This window comes from Lolium rigidum, chromosome 3 (genome assembly GCF_022539505.1).
Source record: "Lolium rigidum isolate FL_2022 chromosome 3, APGP_CSIRO_Lrig_0.1, whole genome shotgun sequence".
Taxonomy (NCBI): domain Eukaryota; kingdom Viridiplantae; phylum Streptophyta; class Magnoliopsida; order Poales; family Poaceae; genus Lolium; species Lolium rigidum.
In genome coordinates this window covers 347,330,411-347,333,414 of record NC_061510.1, presented here as the reverse complement: position 1 = coordinate 347,333,414, position 3,004 = coordinate 347,330,411, and the positions used below count along the sequence as shown (strand labels likewise).

The window sequence follows — 3,004 nt, the reverse complement described above, 5'->3', positions numbered from 1 at the left end:
TTTCAATTATATGCACATATTTTCTGGTTTCATTTAAAAATGTTGGTTTATTGTATATTGTGTCATCTTTTATGATATGGGTTAAAGATGAAGTCGTAAAAACATGAACCAGTTTTTTTGATGTTTATAGCGAGGAAGAGTACTAGAATTATTTGTTTTGGCTCAAAGTTATGATGTGATGGGAATATTAAAAACCCAAAACACAAATACAATGCTTTTCAAAATTTTGAAAGCTAGTTTCCAGATAAAATGGCTCAAATTAAGTAGTGTCCAAAATCTAGATGGCCAGGCCCATATCCAGCCCACTCTCTTCAGCAGTTTCTCCAGGCTGGGTGGTCCGTCTCAGTCCCCTGTCCCCTCTCACTCTCGCTTCTCAATCCTGCCTCCTGCAAAACACTGCCGCCGTCGCGCTCGCCACCTCCTCTCCCGGGGTCCCGTCGCACGGGCTCGTTGGAGAGATCGACCACAAGGGAGCAGCAGTCCCCTCGGAGGAGGAAGTCACTGGTGGTGGCTTACTCGTCTCCGATGGCGCCGCCATCAGGAAAGGGCGACCTCGAGACCGGCAAAGGCGACTAGGTCTTGCAGTGGATAACTCCTGAGGCAACCAGGTAGTTCAGGTACGGCTGCATTCTGCATCCCTCTCCATTAGGATCCTTCCTCCGTCTTCGGAGTCACTACTTTGAACAGAATAAATTTCCTCTTTTTACTGTCTCACTGTCAGATTACTCTCATGTGCCACCAGGTAGTTCAACTGTTCAAGTAAGCCGAATTAGCTCAATACTTTTTGTTGAAAAGCATGAACAACAACAGATCTGCAATTGGAGCGTTCCACCTCTCGGTTAATTAGGTTTTATGTAAATGTATGCTTGTTTTTTTGCTATTCCATTGCTAGTTGTGGATAAATGCGCTTTCTAAATCGTGCCTACACCATATAGTACCAGCATCACTTCCAGCTCCATAACTTTTGTCAGCATATATTGTGGAACAGGAAAACAGGGTGGTGAGATTGTGCTAATCAATACATTCGGGTCTTGTAATACCAGCAGGGTGCTGGAACCTTTGAGTTTTGTTGGCTATGGATGCTAAAGCACAGCGCGAGGGAGCGAGCAACAGCAAGAGGCTGACTGTGACCATGGAGGTCGACACCCTGGAGTGCCCCATCTGCTTTGAGCCCCTCAGGCCCCCGATATTCCAGGTAAATGAACTACTTCTATGAGCATATATCGACTTGTCTTTTTACTCATGATTTTATTTCATGTCTGATAAAGCTCACTATAAGAGGTTTGATGTTGGCTGTAGTGCTACTTGGCAAGAAAGTGTTTCCTGTGAACCCATAATACCTGTAATAGTAGCTGAAATAATGAAGGTCAATCCTTTCTATTCCACAGTGTTCTGTGGGGCATTTTGTGTACTTGTGTAGTTTATCAAAAACAAAAGATTTCTGTTAGAACTTATCTTTACAAGGATGAGTGTTCTATGGGGCTTTTCACATCATTTTGTTGATTTGTGTAGTTTATTTGAAACAAAATATTGTTGTTAAAAATTATCTTCATGAGGAGTTGAGGACCCAGCTAATTCTTTCTCTTCCACAGTGTTATGTGGGGCATTTCATATCATTTTGTGGACCTGGATATTATTTTTTAAACAAAATATTGCTGTTAAAAGTTATCTTCACAAGGACCCAGCTAATCCTTTCTCTTCCAGTGTTCTGTGGGGCATTTCATATGCTCGCCATGCCGTGGCAAGCACCTACATAACAAGTGCCACATATGCTCTGCCAAAACTACCTTCAAACGCTGCTTTGGGATGGAACATGTCGTCCAGACAGTCAAGGTTTCTTGCTCGAATGCCATGTACGGATGCACCAAGAAGGTCACTTACTACCAGAAAGAAGAACACGAGAAGGCATGCACTGATTGGGGGTGCTTCTGCCCAAAGCCCTTCTGTACCTTCCTTGGACCAACGGAGGCGCTTCTGGACCATCTAACCACCGAGCATGAGTTTCCGTCTTCAACCCTCCCAGATTCTGACACGGTGTCTCTCTACTTAGAGTGGGGCTTCTATGTTCTGCAACGCAGGCAGACAGACTATTTTTTCCTGCTCAGGTTGTTACCATCGGGTGATGGACATGCTCTCTCAATCATCTGCGTCCAACCTAGCACTATGGAACCCAATAAGCTCACATGTAATATGAGCTTTGACTGCTTTGCGACTGGTTTTCGTGAAAGTTTAAGTTGCCCTATCAGAAGCTCTTCATTGTCTGGTGGATTCTTGCCAGAATATGAGTTAATTATGCCCAAGGGAAAGATTTCTGAAGATCGACACAGTATGATGCTCAGAATCACCATTCAACAAGCTTTAAGTGTCAGCAGGCCCATTCTCCAAAGAAAGGGCCCGACTCCTGCTCCCCAATCCTCCGAGATTGTGATCCGTGGAAGTTTGGGCTTTGCTCTTACACATAAAATGCTTCGTGATTGATCTGATTGACGATATACCTTTAAGATTCGACAGTGCTCATATATTCCGGAGGTTCAGCGTGGTGTTGTTATCACGTCTGGGTTTCACCAGTTTGTTAGTATGGCAGCTGTTTCAACAATGAGTCTTTTTATGTATTGTTGTCCTCAACTTGCGCCGCAACATGTGAGGCTGTCCATGGTCTACTAGAAAATTGTATGTTATGTTCAGTACATTTCTCTGCATCTCGTGACTACTGAATATGAACCAGTAACTTGAAGTTATCCTGTTTGGCTCTTTTTCGTTTCTGTGTACATGCATACATGAGATCCCAAGGTTGCAGACACCGGTGATTTAGGCAGAATTAAATGCTTCCATGAATCATCAGAATATTTTGTGTAATTTTATGCATAATAACAAGGCTATAGATAGTACATTAGCAGAGATGCCGTTGGGATAATGGCGAAGTGTGTAAAAGTAAACCAACAGGTTATCATGTCTACCCTTGGTCACTGCATTTTGCTGTTTTTGAAGTTCGGAACTATTGAAA

General features: G+C 43.2%; 1 protein-coding gene across 4 annotated transcripts; it reads left to right on the top strand.

Moving 5' to 3' along the window:
• Positions 1-370: 370 nt before the first annotated feature.
• On the top strand, positions 371-2,738 carry LOC124700234 (E3 ubiquitin-protein ligase SINA-like 10). Of its 4 annotated transcripts, none has more exons than XM_047232394.1 (3): positions 371-608; positions 989-1,195; positions 1,705-2,738. In XM_047232394.1, the coding sequence occupies exons 2-3, from the start codon at positions 1,076-1,078 to the stop codon at positions 2,476-2,478; spliced, it is 894 nt and encodes a 297-aa protein (XP_047088350.1). In that variant the 5' UTR covers positions 371-608; positions 989-1,075; the 3' UTR covers positions 2,479-2,738. The 4 variants fall into 4 exon arrangements, with proteins under 4 accessions (XP_047088350.1, XP_047088352.1, XP_047088351.1 ...); XM_047232396.1 differs by having other exon boundaries at positions 371-617; positions 1,047-1,195; XM_047232395.1 differs by having other exon boundaries at positions 371-617; positions 1,044-1,195.
• The last annotated feature ends 266 nt before the right edge of the window (positions 2,739-3,004 follow it).

Bases quoted from the DNA above. Each gene is read 5' to 3' on its own strand.
- LOC124700234 (XM_047232394.1), top strand. From the start codon at position 1,076: ATGGATGCTAAAGCACAGCGCGAGGGAGCGAGCAACAGCAAGAGGCTG. The intron at 1,196-1,704 runs GTAAATGAACTA...TTTCTCTTCCAG, and splicing joins TCAGGCCCCCGATATTCCAG to TGTTCTGTGGGGCATTTCAT.